At 48.6% G+C, this 15,049-nt stretch overlaps 1 protein-coding gene across 8 annotated transcripts in view; it reads right to left on the bottom strand.

Annotated features, from left to right (window-relative positions):
• The window catches only part of SEPTIN6 (septin 6), a 30,093-nt gene extending 17,650 nt beyond the window's left edge, over nucleotides 1-12,443 (bottom strand). For all 8 annotated transcript variants that reach the window (XM_068152138.1, XM_068152139.1, XM_068152140.1 and 5 more), the window contains exons 1-2: nucleotides 12,373-12,443; nucleotides 6,018-6,132 (exon numbers count right to left, since the gene is read on the bottom strand). In XM_068152138.1, coding sequence (XP_068008239.1) covers nucleotides 6,018-6,132; nucleotides 12,373-12,399 — 142 coding nt within the window. In that variant the 5' untranslated portion in view covers nucleotides 12,400-12,443. The remainder of the gene's footprint in view (nucleotides 1-6,017; nucleotides 6,133-12,372) is intronic.
• Between the last annotated feature and the right edge of the window lie 2,606 nt (nucleotides 12,444-15,049).

Here is a 15,049-nt window from a genome sequence, read left to right as displayed (position 1 = left end):
GACTCATTACCATTTGAAAGTCAACGAGCAGCAGAGCTACCCAGGAGCCAGGTAAGAGCTTGCACTCCAGCACCAATTGATACAGCTATGGCCACATCAGCCACAAGGATCAGTTGCTCTTCACACCAATCTTATTTGCAATCTGAAGGGGAGAAGTGGGAGTCAGCACGAGGAGCTGATCTTGCTGCAGTCCCTTGTGCTATGTTAATGCATCAGCCATATCCACAACCCCACCAACTGGAGTGCACCAGCACAAGGAAGGGAGGAAGATCCAGCAAAGCACAAGGTTATCTTGGTCGCTGGAAGAATGAGCTGGACCATCCAGAAGACTCATGACTGATCACAGCAAGCTCTTCACAAACTTGAAATCTCCTAAGTCTCAGCTTCTGGGGTACCACTTGACCCAAACAAGGAGCAGGTGCACAAAGGACAGCAGACCAGAGCACTGCCATGGTTTGGATGGGGATTTTGAGAGTTAACAGCAGACATCCTGCATGACCTGCCAGGCCTTTCTCAGGGATTCCAGGAAAACAGCAGCATAAAAAAAAAGGACAAAAACCTAAATAGTCTGAGAAGGCTGCAGCATTTCCAGAGCCCCTGCCAAGGGATGGGTGGGACAGAGCAGGGAGTTGGCTGCTTGCCTGCACATGCCAGGATGCCTAGTAGGGTGTCTTAGGACAGCACAGCTCATCAAGCTGGGGTGCAGAAGCATTGCCCACATGCTATCCTGCAAAGCCTCCTCCTGCATCAGATCCAGTAGCCTGTGGCCCAGCCCTCAGGGCTGCAGGACAGGGTGACAGGGGAGCAGCAGTGGAGACCAGGGCAGGGAGCTGCTCTCTACAGCGGATACGCAAGGTTGTATGTGAATCACCATGGCTTCCAGGCAGACAAAACACTCAGTAAGCCACCTCTTGTTCCTGCCTCCCTCCTTCTTTAGGGAAAAAGTGTTCATGTGAAGCCAAGACTATTGTTTAAACACATCCTGAACCTGTTAATTATTGCCTACTTTAAATCAGTCTAATGTGTTGTTTCCAGCAGGAATGACTTTAGCTGTCAGAGGGACCAGGAGAAGTGTGTAATAGATGCAGGCAATTTTTTAAGGCAGAACATGCTTTCATACTCCATCTCATGCCAGCTACACAGGGCCAGCAAAGACAACTTTGAATTCACACACTGAGGTTTGCCTTTTGGAAGGAGATCTAAACTAGTAAGGCAGTCTTCCATAGGTGGGAGTTGCTCATCCAAACACCTACAGCTTTATGTTTGAAACACAAAACACCCAGCCACCACCCCAGCGTCTCAAATGCGAAGTCTGTGCACCAGAAATGACATTCAGCCAGCAGATACACCCGTCCCTGCGCTGCAGAACCCCACTGACAGAGCTTGACACAGGAGCCTGCCAAGGAAGGGGAGGATGGAGACAGGAAAGACTGTCTCATCTAAAAGAAATTACACTAATACTGACAGAGTGACATGAGATGGTAAAACACTGAAGATACGTTGAAGTGCTTTGCTGTGTCAAATAGGACCAGAGCTAGAGCATGGTGCTACTCTGAAGGGCAAAACAACAGAAGGGAGGATCTTCTGGGAGCTCCTGCCTCACACAGAGGCAACTTTCTGATGGCTGGAAGATGTAAATGGTGCCAACAGCTTCTTGTAAGCATGGAAGTCCAGATGGAACAGATGGTCCAATGAAAAGGACAAGTAGTCTGTGCTTGTTCCAGCCGACAGCACTGGAATCCTCTCCAAAAAGCAGAAGCAATGAATGGGGATTAAGGGAGGCAGAATTACCACAGAAAAGCAGTGGTGTATGCAAACTGAGTGAGAGGCACCCTTGGCAAGGAGATTATTTCCTGATGTCAGCCTTATAGGCCTGCTCTCTTGAAGCAGGGCTGACAAAGCACTGTGGGGAGGGCAGGGCAGGGAGGGTGACCTTTACTGTCAAAGTTCTGCACCAGGAAGCTCTGACAGCTACTGAAAAGATGTAGTGTTGTGCCTTTCATCACAGGATGGATTTTTGTTGTTAAGCCTGACAATTTTCAGAGATGTCAAACAAGGCAAATGGCAAGAGACACCACACCAGTCAGGCTCTGGACATGCAGCAATCCTACACCAGTGCCCACAAGTCACTACCCATCCCTAGCACCCAGCACAGTGCCAGACTAGAGATACTGTGCTGAGATCCCTGCACCTCCTCTTAGTCTCCTGAGACAGGCTCTGCTCCAACTGAACAAGCACATGGCATCTTCAGCACTCTACAGAAACAGTTCATCAAATCCCACACTGACAGAGCCATGGCACCACTTCCAAAAACAGCTGGGACAAGCATGACTCTCCTCCCTTCAGCTGCTCCCCGGAGATCCTCTGCTCTAGAACCAGACTGCCCTCCCCGTGTCACCTGGGCAGGATGTCACTCAGGCACAGCCCGTGCCAAAAGACAGCAAGCACCAGTGCTGCAAGGAGCAAATGATCCAGCCACCTGTACTGCAAAGCAACATGCCATGCTGTGCAGGCAAGCAACAAGAGGGCTACCCAACACCACCCACGCTGGGTGAGATGAAGGTGAGGTGAGAGGCAGAGGTGATGTGCTACCATACCTGTCTCTGATGCTGGCCAGCAGATAAGGTGGAGGAACAGAAGAAGCTGTACCCACAGCAAATGGGTCTTTAGGAAGCTCCCAGCTTCCCAAACCAAAACGAGTATCTTTGTGCTAATGCACCTCATGGCTTCTTCCTTCACAGAAATGCTGGCATCCTAAACACCCTGCAGCAGTAAGCTGAATTACACACAAAAGCTGCACCTCCTGTTTTGTACCTACAGATGTTATTTGCTTTTCCCCAGTACATGTTAAGTGAAACAACAAACAACAGCTCACCAGCCTGCTTCTCCACACCACTCAGGATTTAAGAGGCCCCAGCCATACCATCCTCAGTTCACTCTGGGAGGAGAGAGGAGCCTTTGGAGTATTTCCCTGTTCAAAGGCACAGAGCAGCTCTCACAGGAGCACCTTTTCACAAGAAAGTAACACCTGTCCTTCACAAGATTAACAACCGTGGCTCCAGGTACCAAATAATTCAATCTTAAAGAAAATGTATAACCATGCACAGCCCTTTCATGTGAAGAAATGGGAGCTAATCCAATGTAGCAGGTTTGCTGAGACAAGCCCTGAGGCAGCTCAGCCTGATAAGGCCATCTCTCATGGAGAGAGGAAAAAATAGTTCTTTTCATCTGACAGGCATACAGAGATGCTGCAAATTCACCCATCAGAAAGCAGAGGCTGGGCTGTGGTGACAAGAGCAGCAACATGGGCTCACAAAGATGATGAAGCACCTCAGAGGACTGCCCAGCTCTCAGCTGCTGCTGTCTGCTCCAGGGGACCAGTGGCAAGGGGGAAGGATTGGACTGAGATCAGTGGTTTTTTGGGTGGAGAAATCCTGTTCTCTCCTCAGCTGGTTGCACCACTGACCACAAAACCAACCTCTGAGCAATTTCCAGGCTCTACAGCTCATCACCCTACAGAAATCTCCCTGCTGGAGAGCAGATGGCAGCTCTGCATGAAGAAACCTGTGCACATCATTCCCATCCCCAACCCATGGAACCTCCCACGCACCAAGCAGCAGTGTGGAGTAAGAGACCTCAAGCAGTTGTGGTACAGCCCCTGGTATTTCTGCCTAAAAAAGGTACTTCTGGGGACAAAAAACAAACCAACAAACAAAAAAATCCAACGTGTGGTGTTTCTTACTGCACTGAATAGGCTGGTTAAAACAAATCCCAGGAGAGAGGAAGAGGGAAACTCCTGCTTATAGTGGGATGATAGCCTAATGCAGCTGTAATCTACTCTGGCCAAATTTGAGCAAGTTCACATTTAAAAATGCCAGCCTATTCCTCCTCTTTCTTCCCCCATCTCTCTGAGAAATACAGTCAGCAGAGAAGGTCTCAGCCATTAAACACTTCTGCAGCCTTTGCAATGAACTGAGAGGCAAGCAACATTTCATCACAGAAACTTCAGGAAGCAAATGATTGTGCTGAGGAATAAAATACCAGAGAGACCATCCACAACCCCTAACTTACAGGAGGGGCTCATTTATTCTGTCTTTGGCTTGAAGGGGAGACAGCTTTCAGCTTGACAAGAGCTAAAAATTGCTCCACTCTGGACGTGCTGCTGAGAGTCATTTCTGAAGCTTTCCCTCACTTCTCCACTGGGAGCTGGAGGAATTCATGGCTCAGGTCCAGTATGGCGCAAAGCAGAAGTGTCATCGGATTTTTCCTCCAACAGATACCCATGCACAGCTGAAAAATGAGGGGCAATGCAGTGCCCTTCTAGCATGATCAGTGGCCTGACTGTGGGATCAGTTCACCTAGTTGTTGCTCTGTTGGCTCAAATACTCATTTGCTCCCTATTGTTTCAATTTTTCACTCCAAGCAAGACCCAGCAGAACAGATGACAGATGGACTCTGGGGCTTTTTGTTTTCTTTCTCCAGGATGTTTAAGAGTTTAACTTCATTACCACGAGTTAACAGAGGCAGTAGACAACTCTTAAAAGACATTTTAAAGCTTGGCCTCCTCAACTCAAGATCTGCTGATCTTTCTCTAAGGAAGCTTATTACATTTTTCTATACAGTTTCTTTATTCCAAGATTGACCATGTCTGTGTTACTCCTACTCATAAGAGACTGACATTAATAACTAATGCACATTGATCTTGGCAAGCCCTTGTTATTCAGATCAACAAGCTATTAATGCATTCCATTCCTGTCCAGCAAAGAGGAAAGCAGAGGCATCCAACTCCTCTCCACACATCAAAGTGAACAATGAGTCACAGGAGGCATGCACTGCTACCCACCTATAACTTGTAGGGAAAAAAAACAACAAACCACAGAAGGTCAATAGATGCAAAAGGAAATAAATTTCAGTCTTCAGTCTTTGGGATAAGAATTTCACTAGGTCATATCACATTCACATACAGTGGAAATCACCTCGCCACCCAGCCTGACAGTGACCTCCACTTGTCAGCAAAGTTTATCATCTCACAGGAATGGCATTGTCAAGGAAAGTTTTCTTCTCAGCTCTATTTAACAGCTCAGCTCCACTCTTGTCTCAGACTTAACCCTGTCCTGAGCAAACACCAGGTCCATACCACGAGCTGGATCTCTCACTGAAGGGGACAATCTTCATGTAGGTGCAGAGCTGACCACCAGCTACTCATTCTCAACTACTACATGCCAGGCACTGCTGGCAGCATCTGCAGACAGAGCTTACTCCACACAGCCATGGCCCTACAATAATGTCCTGCTTCCAGGGGCAGAGCACTGGCATCAGTAAATCAAACTGTCCTATTAAATATTAATTTCCTTATCCACCTTGCCAAACTACTGTAGCAAAGCCATAAAAGATTTCACTTCTGTTAGTTAGGACTGCCTCTGATGAGGGATCATTTGGGATCCTAATCCTGGGGAAGACCTGTGAGACGGGCACATGCTGCAGGGACAGACACAAATTCTTACTACAGTGCCAGGTCCCAGCTGAGATCCATACCACATGCAGTTTGGGTATGGCCTGACCAGCTAAGGCTTAGCCAGACACTATTTTAAGTACAAAGAGAAGGGAGAAGAAAAAACCATGGGGTTTAGTGCTTTAAGAGAAGCATGAGTGGTATTTTGTTAAAATAGTAATAATAATCCAATACCTATCTAAACAGGACCTCAGGACAAAACTGTCTGGCATGAATACCTATTTTCTTCTAAAAACATGGCATTCAAACACACTAGGAAAATAAAGATCACAATGAAAGTCTGGGATTTTAGGCATTTTATTTCTCTGGTTTACTGCTTGGTAGAAACTGCACAACCTCAGCAGGGATTTCCATGGGCACCAGTAAATCTTGTTACTGAAAATAGACACAACAATTGGGGACATTTAAATCTAAGCTAGGTTGTTAACGCTGTCACCTACAAGCTACATCCAGCTGCAGAGAAGCCCTGTTCAACAAGAGAACTTCCCAAATTGGAAATACTCACCCACACACAGGATGTTGAAACAAAACCCATGATTAACTGACTTATTAACCAGCTGGTCAGGCAAACTGTCAAATCCTACGTGTCCGGAAAGCGGGACAGTACGACAGCCTTCACCCTGAAATAGAATCAAATAGTTCTGTTATTTTTCAAGCAAAATACACTTATCTGTATAAATACACTTACCTGTATAAAGCCAAAATACACCTATCTGTGTAAAGCCTTCAGACTCCCCAAGAATTAACTGCACAGTCCAAGCAGAGATTTGCACATACACTGTACGGATAGGATAGAATAGGATAGGATGGGATGGGATGGGATGAACCAGGTTGGAAAAGACCTTCAAGATCATCAAGTCCAACCTACATCATGGTAGTGTGTTCCTCTCTTCCCCAAAACAAATCCAGACAGCTCTGCCCCACGGCCATTAGCTTCTGGAGGGAAGTCAGAAACTTTCACCCGGCCCTAGCACGAGACCTGTTGCATACAAAGGTCTCTGTCTTCCAAGCCTGCACAGCAGCCAGTAATAAACTGTGTGGAGTCTCAACCCCAGAAATGGCAACATGCAAAATGAAGAATTGGTGCTAACCCTATGGCTTTGTGTGGACTGCAAAGTTCCCTTTCTGTGACCTCCTTAAAAGGTATTTCCCCTCTCTGGAGCAAAGGCTTTTCTTAAGAATGTATTTTAGTGTCAAATACAGAAAAGTCCCCTCTGGTCCCTCTGGGACATCATCAGTTTACAGGCAAAAGGCAATAGTCTACAGGGTGTAATTTTCAAGGTTTCTTTTCAAAATCATGTTTTCACATATCATGAAAGCCTTTTTATAGGGACAGGCATACTGGTTTTCCCTCTTTTGTTAATGGCAATGGTATTTTAGGCTAGGAAAATATCCCCAAGGACTGTATTTACTACAGTAGCCTGTCAGATTATGATCACTTGCCTTGTTACTGTTTTGCTGGTGTGTTTTCTTTATTCCAGATATGAAGCTCCAAATGCACTTCAGCCATTAACCATATTTACCACACTGTGATGTGTAAATATGTTTCCCCTTAGCCATATTTTGTGTATTAGTCTGACTCTTCCTGCCAAGATGTTCACCAAATATGGTGCTTTATTAATTCCTGAGCACCTTGCCTCAAAATGACATGTTCATCAGAAAGACACACAAGTTCCCCAGCAGACTCTGTGTTCACCTTCTGAGGATGCAGCTCTGAGGAAACAATAATGCACACAAACAGCTAAAGCAAAAAGGTAACTGTCAGGCACAGAGATTTTGTGATGACATACCTCAGCTCTCCTGAAGTGCTTTCAACAAAACAAAAACCCAGCACTCATGGCAGTGTTTAATCTGCACCAAGAACATCACAGCCCTGCTGAAGAACAGATGGATGGACAGAGTCCACAAAGATGCAAGAGAGAACCACAGGCAGACTCTTCCAGGGGAAGGAGAAATATCAAGTGTATTTTTAATACTCAGCCTTAAAACTGCACCATTGGAAGACTGTTTGAACACTACTCTGCCCAGGAAGAGTGGGTGGGAGTGTAGGCTCTCATTAAGAACAAATCTTTTCCTCATCCCTAAATATAAGTGTGATACAGATGGAACAAAATAAATGGTAGAAGTTAAACCACTCTGGGCTGACAGGAGGCATTTACCAGCGCACAGAATTCAACCTCCAAGTCATTTCCGGTAGCCTCTTTTTCTAGTCACCTGTGGTTTTATAATTCAGTTAAACCATACCATATCTGCTACAGGCCAGGAAACAAGAACTGCAAAATGCAATTTCCAGTCACAATAGCTGAGCCTTCATGTTAAGTATTCTGCCACAAGGTATACTCTGTTACTCTGGCTAACAATCCAAAGTCTGCTTAGCCAAGCCATCGAGAGATCCGATTTGATGGGGGAAAGAGAAGTATGTTTGAAGGACAGGCTAGTTTTGACACACATCAGAAAGCTGCCAGCAATTACCAAACCTGTGAAGAGACAAGAAACTTTTTCTATTTGATCCACCACAAACCAGTGGAAGTCACCAGTGTTCATGCATCAAGTGGTGTCTCTGTATCAGAACACTGCTATATATAAACAGCACCATCATAAACAACATGTGAACACAGCGATTAGTCATCCCATCTGTACATTAAATGTAGATTTGGACTACCTTGTTCCAAACCAAAGGAGAATATGTCAAGCCAATAAGCTTTTTGCTGAAAAAGTGTTCAAGAGCTTTCTCCTATTATCTACATTCAAAATCAATCTTTCAGGTCAAATTTAAAAGGTAGGAAGTGGTACCAAGAAGGTAAGCAAGGTTTAACTATTGCCTGTGTGCAGGTTTTTTCCACCAGCACAAGTAAGTGCTGGACGGCCAAGAGTCCTTCCGTATTCTGTATTTTAAAGTTAGCATCATCTTGTAATGAAAACAAAGACAGGATCTCTGGGAAGCCATTGTGAACACTGGCACCACACCAAGACACCAGATGCTTTTTTTCCCCTCCCCATATACACAGAGTGACCCCCCTCGGATGAAATGGGCTGTTGTTGCTCTGAAGGAAGCAAAGCGTGTTTGCCACAAACAAGATTAAAAGAACAAAACGAGCAACATGCTTTCGTGCTGCATCACCAGGCAAAACTGTCACAGACTGAAAGTAAGGAATAGCCACTTGGAGAGGTTATTTTATTTCCTCCGTGTCTTTGGAGGATTTACACATCTTTTGTTAGGGCTTCTCTGTGCCACAGAAACCACCACTGCCTCCTCTAATTCCTACAGGCAACTATTAGAAGTATATGGAAAATATAAAAAAGCTGAAATAAATTACCTCAAGCCTGAAAGCACTGCACATTAAATATTAGTTTACATAAAATGGGTGAGATTTAGATTCCAGGTGTTCAAACCACTCTGGAGTGCTTGGGCTGAAAAAACGATTAGAGAAGAATCATGCTGAATGTGCGTCTCTGCCTTGATCTGCTTTACAGAATATGTAGGTACAGTGCTGTCACCTCCTGATGTCCTCAGATCTGCTTTACAGGACATTCAGGTACAGTGCTGTCACCTTCTGATATGCCTGGAGCCCCAGGAAGTTATTACCACTTTGTGGAGACAAAGTAGAATAGAATAAACCACGTTGGAAGAGACCTTCAAGATCATCGCGTCCAACCTATCACCCAACACCACCTAATCAACTAACCCATGCAACCAAGCACCCTGTCAAGTCTCCTCCTGACCACCTCCAGTGATGGTGACTCCACCACCTCCTCAGGCAGCCCATTCCAATGGGCAATCACTCTCTCTGTGTGGAACTTCCACCTAACCTCCAGCCTAAACCTCCCCTGGCGCAGCCTGAGACTGTGTCCTCTTGTTCTGGTACTGGTTGCCTGGGAGAAGAGACCAGCCCCCACCTGTCTACAACCTCCCTTAAGGTAGTTGCAGAGAGCAATAAGGTCACCCCTGAGTCTCCTCTTCTCCAGGCTAAGCAACCCCAGCTCCCTCAGCCTGTCCTCATAGGGCTAGAGCATCCTCCCCAAGAAACACAACAGTGTTGCTCATTGAAAATGTCAACACTCCATATTCATGGCAATTTCTGGTGGCCTGGACTAAAGGAACAATGAAAAAGGACACCAAGGCAAAGGGAAAAGCAGAGCACAGCAAATAAAGAATGCTACAGCCCTGAACCCAAGGGACACAGTGTCCAAACAAGGCCTACACAGCAAGACAACACTCTCAGCGACTTCAGAACAATACCTCTTCCACACTGAATTGAAAAGAGCATTTCTGTTTAGGATACTGACAGCTGACATTTAGTACTTCTGACACAACTTCCCACCTCTCCCCAGAAGAGAATCACTTCAAACCACAAGGCCTTAGAGATTCCCTTCTGAGGATAGCCACAAACAACAGCATGAAATGAAAACAAACCAAGCAATGCCCCCAGAGCTCCACCACTGCTGCCAAGGCTCACAGCAGCTATTTCCCTGCCCCCCCTACCACCTCCTAATTCTGAGACCCAGGTGGTTAACACCTTATACCTGAGACGACTCCTAAACAAGAAGTCAAATGTCAAAGCAAGGTAGAAGCTGAAATCAGGTTTTCACACCACAGTTTTTCACATAATCTTTAAGCCAGAACAACATCAGATCCCTTCTCATGACCTCAGCGTTCTGGCATCCACATCTCCTGACTCCATTTGGCCCTGATTAAAGAGTAAATTAGAGCAACACTTGTACCAATTACTTCTCACTTGTAGAAGTGTGTAATTCTCTTATGCAATGACAGAATTATTCAGCAGACAGTATAAATATCCTCCAAGAGATAAATACAAAGCAAGAATGTAAAGTGTAGATAGAGACTTTGTATTTCTTTCCCTTGCTCAACTGACAACGAAGCATCAGGACACATATGAAAGAAAAATAACAGAAAAGTAGGGGAGAAGTACTTGCGAATCAGCCATCACAGAAAGCAAGAAACATGTCCCCAAAGGTCCTGAGCACTGACCATCCTCTTCAGGCACACTGTATCATTCAGCCACTCAGCATTCACAAACGGTCAAGTGCTTCTGAAAACTCAAATTCTGACAGCTTTTAAGATTACATTTCCTTATGTCCCTGCCAAAGGGCTGCAGAAATGCCATGCTGTTTGGATACATTCCCAGGAGAAGTCTCCTCCAGCATTAAAACCTATGTATCTGTATCAGCAGTCTTAATGATTCCTCTGACCTGCACTACAGAAACGGAGATAGTGCCTGGCAAGCCCGTCCTCCACAACCATTCTCCAACCCTGGGGAGCAGGGTGGACACATCCCCTGTGGGTGTCGACATTTAAATATTGCACCCCCCACACTAGTAGAGGACAGCAGAGGGGCCTCAGCTTGACAGTGACAGGGCCACTCTGCTTGCCCAGGCATAAGGGGATGACTGACCAACCATCTCCAGAGTAAATACAGGTTTAAATCAAGGGCTCTGTGGTACAGAGGCAAGATGGTGACCTCAGCTCCCACACACGCTCAGCCCAGCTCTCGCACATGTTTAACCACATCACCACACACAGAGCAGCCCTCTGCATCACCAGGATGTTATGGCCGATTGCTCCATGAACCACTATGACCAGATGCCCAAGACCTGCCTGTCTGGACAAAGATGCTTTCAATTTGCAGCACACAAATTTCATGTCTGTCTCACAGCCAGCTTTTCCTTTTACCTCCAAAGAGAGGCTGTTCTGGATCATAATTCATTCCAGGCCACTAGCAGATGTCTGAAACTCCTGTACATTATCTTAGGAAAGCCTAACACTCAAATTCTATAGAAGGCAGAGGAGCAAGTGAGTCACTTTACATACTTTGGCAGTCACATACAAGGCAATGGGTATGTCCAAGAGGAAATAACATCACAAACTGGCAAGGAACGGCTACATCTACCCGTTCAACAAGACTGAGTTCATGCTAAAACCTACTGCTTTGAAAACGAAATGGCAAGCATTCTTCTCAAGCATTATTTCTGTTCTAACACACGGACACAAAAGTTGGAAGCCCATCAAATCACAGACAAAATGCTTCTGCATGCAAGCGTGTTACAGACGATTCCTCCTTAGTATTTCTCTAACAAATGCAGAGGTGGCTCAACTCCCTCTCTGCTCCTCTTCTGGATAATTCTCCACAGAGACACAGCTTTGCGCCATGCTGGGAAGGCAGAAGGGCACTAGCGGTGGCAGGTGTGCACAGGGACAGCCGGGCACGACACTGCAGGGAGACCTCTGGGACAAAGCGCACGGGGATGCGGTGCCGATGTTCGGCGCCGGCTCCCACAGCTCCTGACGACCTTCCATGAATACGCACTAACGAGCACGGGAGGAGCGTTTCTTTGGGAGGAGAGGAGCATCCCTGGAAAGAGGTGGATGCCAAGGAGTGCTTCGCCCACTGCCGCACCCTGGCCTGGCGAGGGGCACCCAGCGCAGGGTAAGAGTGCAGGATTAGGCCTCCCCAGCAGGGCAGTCCGCCCAGCCTCGGGCTGCGCTGCGGGTCTCTCTGCGGCCGCGGCGGGGCCCAGGGACGGAAGGACTGTCAGGGCAGGACCATGATCTCCAGGACGGGTCGCTGACCCACAGCCAGCGAGGGGAACCGCAAAACTCCCGTCCCCGAGGTAACTCCGGCTTCCCTCGCGGTGATCCCCAAACCCTGAACCCCAGGGGAGCCTGCCCTGGAACGATCCCCGGATACCGCGGGAGGCCCCAAACCGGTACCTCTAGAGTCCGCGCCCCGCCTGGCGCGCCCTGAACCCGCCCCGGCCATATCAGGTGCTCCTGCCCCCTGCCCCGGCCGTGCCCGGCCTGCAGGAGGCCGGCGACAGCAGCACCCGGCGCCCGCTCTCACCTGCCGCGCCACCTCGGCCGCCGCCATCGCTGCCAGCCCGCCACAGGGCCCGCCCCGGCCGGGCGGGCGGCTCTGGGCGTGCCCACCGCAACACCGCCCGGGGGGGACCCGTCGCTCCTCCGGCCCCGCCCAGCCTCACGGCCCTCGCGCCGCCACTCCCTGGCCCCGCCCGGCCCCGCCGCCCTCCCGCTTTTCTCGGTCCCGCCGTCCCGCTCCGGGAGGCTCGGGGCTGCCGCTGTGCTCCCCCGCCGCGGCTGCCAGCGATGGTGCAGTCCGGGCTGCGGGCGGGGCGCGGCGAGCTGAGGGGCTCGGTGCACTGGTGTGGGAGGCTTGGCCTCGTGAGCTGGCAGCCCTCAGGCTCCCTGCCCGCCACCCGCGGCCCCTGCATGCTCCCAGCGCCGTGATGGGTTTTCCCGTACCAACTCTTCAGGGCAGGCCCGGGGGCACCCTGCCCGCCTGCGTGGTGGCCCCTCCCTTAAAGCGGGCTGCGCACATGGCCAGAGACACGGCCTGGGCCCGCGCCAGAGCTCCGGTTCTGGCTAAGGAAGAGCTGTACGGCTCTGAGGCTGGACTAGGGTTTGCGGTTTGGGTATAAGGGTCTGAGGCCTCCCAGGCGCAGTAAAACATTTGGGTTTTCAAATAAAATGCCCATGTGCTTTGCACATCCCCGATGGAATGGGCCATTGGTGTGGATGGTTGGTTCGTTTCACACTCACTCAGGAGCCCAGCTGATAGTGGCTGTGATGATTTTCTCCAACAGTTCAGCCCTATTACCTGTCCTCCTATGCCAGCTCAGCTCCCTGGGCCAGAGGCAGGGCATGGATAAGCCAGTCTGATGCTTTGAGCATATAGCTGTAGCCACCTGGATTTCCTTTCATCTGATGCCAGCACAAGCCTCAAACAAAGGCTGAGACAGGAAATTTGGCCCTTACCCAAAGCAAATAACTTTCCCAGCCCCTGGGAACCCTGAGTAAAGCCCCTAAAAGTTGGTGCCTAATTTTAGCCTGGTCAGAGCTTGCCAGTGCAACCAGTCCTTAATGCAGGCACGACCAGGGTGGCCCTAAATGGATGCTTTATTTTGCACTGGCAGTGGAAAGCAGCATCTTGTTTCATTCCAACAAGTGTTATAAATGGCCATGTTGGTCGAGTCTCTGCCTCCCTGAGTCTGCAGAAGCCACTAACAGCCAGTGACAAAAGCAGGCAGTGCCAGAAAGGGAGCAAGCACATAATTACGTTTCCACCAGTGGTCATGTGGGATGTATGGGATAATGCCAGTTCCCCACACATCCCAGAAAAAACCACACAAATGGTTGGAGAAAAGCAAAACTCTCTTGAGGGCTGATGGCCAATCTGGGGCATGTTGGAGGAGAGCTAAAACGTAGGGAAGGTCAATAAAAAATGTTGAAAGGGCTAGCATTGGTCTTAGCTGCCTGACAAGCCATAAAACCACTTGGTGACAGGTCAGCCATGCTATGGATGTCTGAGGAGTCATGGATAAGAAAGGCCTTGGGAGAAAGAAGACTAGGGGCTTTTAAGGCAGAGGAATTTGTCCTGGTTCCTAACAGAGTCAGGGTACCAACTGCTGGTAGCTGCAGCTGCCAACAACACTGGGCATGAGGCCTTGCTGGGAAGTGAAGCACAGTACAGAAAGTAGGCCAAAATACCACTGGGTTCAAACGCTGGGTGTCAAAGGACAAAAACCACTGCCCTGTGCTGGGTCTTCATTACAGCATGGAGACCCAACAGCCACTAGGAAAGCAGCCCCTGCGGGAAGTAACATCAGCCTTCCTGAGCTGAGAAGCATTGTAATGGTGGAGGGCAATTGGGGCAGGGAGGGGCTGTGCAGCAGGTGCCTCAGCCAAGCACTTGAGCTTTGGGGTACCAGTAGGATGAGCAGCAGTGTCCCCAGGACTAGTGTTATAGGTTATGTACGATGGCCACTGTAACAGGGCCTGTCTCCAGGGTCTTGCTGAGTATGCTAAGACCAAGTGAAGGCTTCTAATTACACTTTTATTAGCTCCTTGGTTACAGCTTGAGCTAGATGCCTTTGGAGAGGGTTTCCTACCCCAGCTGATACGTCTCAGTTCAACCCATCACTCCATCCATAAGTCTAACCTCAAATCCAATCACTGAAGTCTGGTCAGTACTCTCTTGATTTCTGACTGCTTTTCACTGTTGCTGGGCTGAAGTTACTGCCTCCTGAATTTACTTTGATCTCTTGGAATTGTCTCCTTGGTCCTTATCTTCATTCTGCTCATGCCTGCTGAATTAAGTGAGCTCTCTGTCAGCAGCATTAGTTCTATCAGAAGTTTACACTTGGTCACCTCTCATGGCCTAAGGCTTCAGCTACTTCAGCTGCAGATGTTCAGGCACTAAAGCTAAACGAGACTACTTAGAGAAGAATACAGTTAATCAAATTTCTTCTCTAACACCAGCATTGGGCTGCCCAGGACCCCACACCTCAGCAGATCCTCATGGTCCCACCTGCCCACCCACTCTGCCTTTGTGACGTGGCAGGTGAGTGGGGCCCAGGGGGGCAGACAGCCGTGACCGTGGCCGTGCCTAACAGCCAGCAACAAACTCCGGGTGACCAAAGGTCAGCTGCACCACCCTGGCAGTGCAGCAGCGCCACAGATCTCCCGCCATGCCTGTCGTGCCCTCCCACCGCGCAAAGTCA

Source organism: Melanerpes formicivorus, unplaced genomic scaffold, assembly GCF_026170545.1.
Source record: "Melanerpes formicivorus ecotype bairdi unplaced genomic scaffold, bMelFor1.0.p_v2 SCAF_22, whole genome shotgun sequence".
NCBI lineage: Eukaryota > Metazoa > Chordata > Aves > Piciformes > Picidae > Melanerpes > Melanerpes formicivorus.
The sequence above is the reverse complement of the archived record's forward strand: the minus strand, read 5'-3'. Positions and strand labels throughout refer to the sequence as shown.